The 414-nt window shown below is 54.1% G+C and overlaps 1 protein-coding gene across 1 annotated transcript in view; it reads left to right on the forward strand.

The window, feature by feature from the left end:
- The first annotated feature begins 101 nt into the window (after positions 1-101).
- LOC108804129 (vasodilator-stimulated phosphoprotein-like) overlaps positions 102-414 on the forward strand; it is a 4,308-nt gene continuing 3,995 nt past the window's right edge. The window contains exon 1 of the mRNA XM_018575893.1: positions 102-261. Within this exon, the coding sequence (XP_018431395.1) occupies positions 102-261 (160 nt within the window). The remainder of the gene's footprint in view (positions 262-414) is intronic.

The following is a 414-nucleotide window of genomic DNA, read 5'->3' on the forward strand; positions in this document are numbered from 1 at the left end:
AATCCCCGTGGATGCCGGATAACGGGGAGTTTACTGTAGTTGGTCGTAGGCTGCCATGTGAGTACAGGGGGTGTGGCCTGTTTTTTTTTGCTTATACACCAATGTCAGCCAGCACATTGGAGAACACTATAGGGAGGTCATGTGATCACACTGACTCCTCCTTCTGGTTTTGCAGGAAGAAGATAACACAACAGGGTGAGCGCCCCGCCCCCCCAACCACGCAGGATGACAGTGATATACAGAGTGGGAGGAGCCAAAATGGTGAGTGACATTAGCATATTATTGTCCTGACTCCTCGGGGGCGGGCTAATATGGACGACAGGCCCCCTCCATCAGTCACCATGTCATTGTATGAATGCCCCCTATTGTCTCTGGGAGGTGGGGGGGCCGTGTCTCGGGGAGGGCCGTGTCTCG

This window comes from Nanorana parkeri, unplaced genomic scaffold (genome assembly GCF_000935625.1).
Source record: "Nanorana parkeri isolate BGI_ZX_2015 unplaced genomic scaffold, ASM93562v1 scaffold5325, whole genome shotgun sequence".
Classification (NCBI taxonomy): Eukaryota; Metazoa; Chordata; class Amphibia; order Anura; family Dicroglossidae; genus Nanorana; species Nanorana parkeri.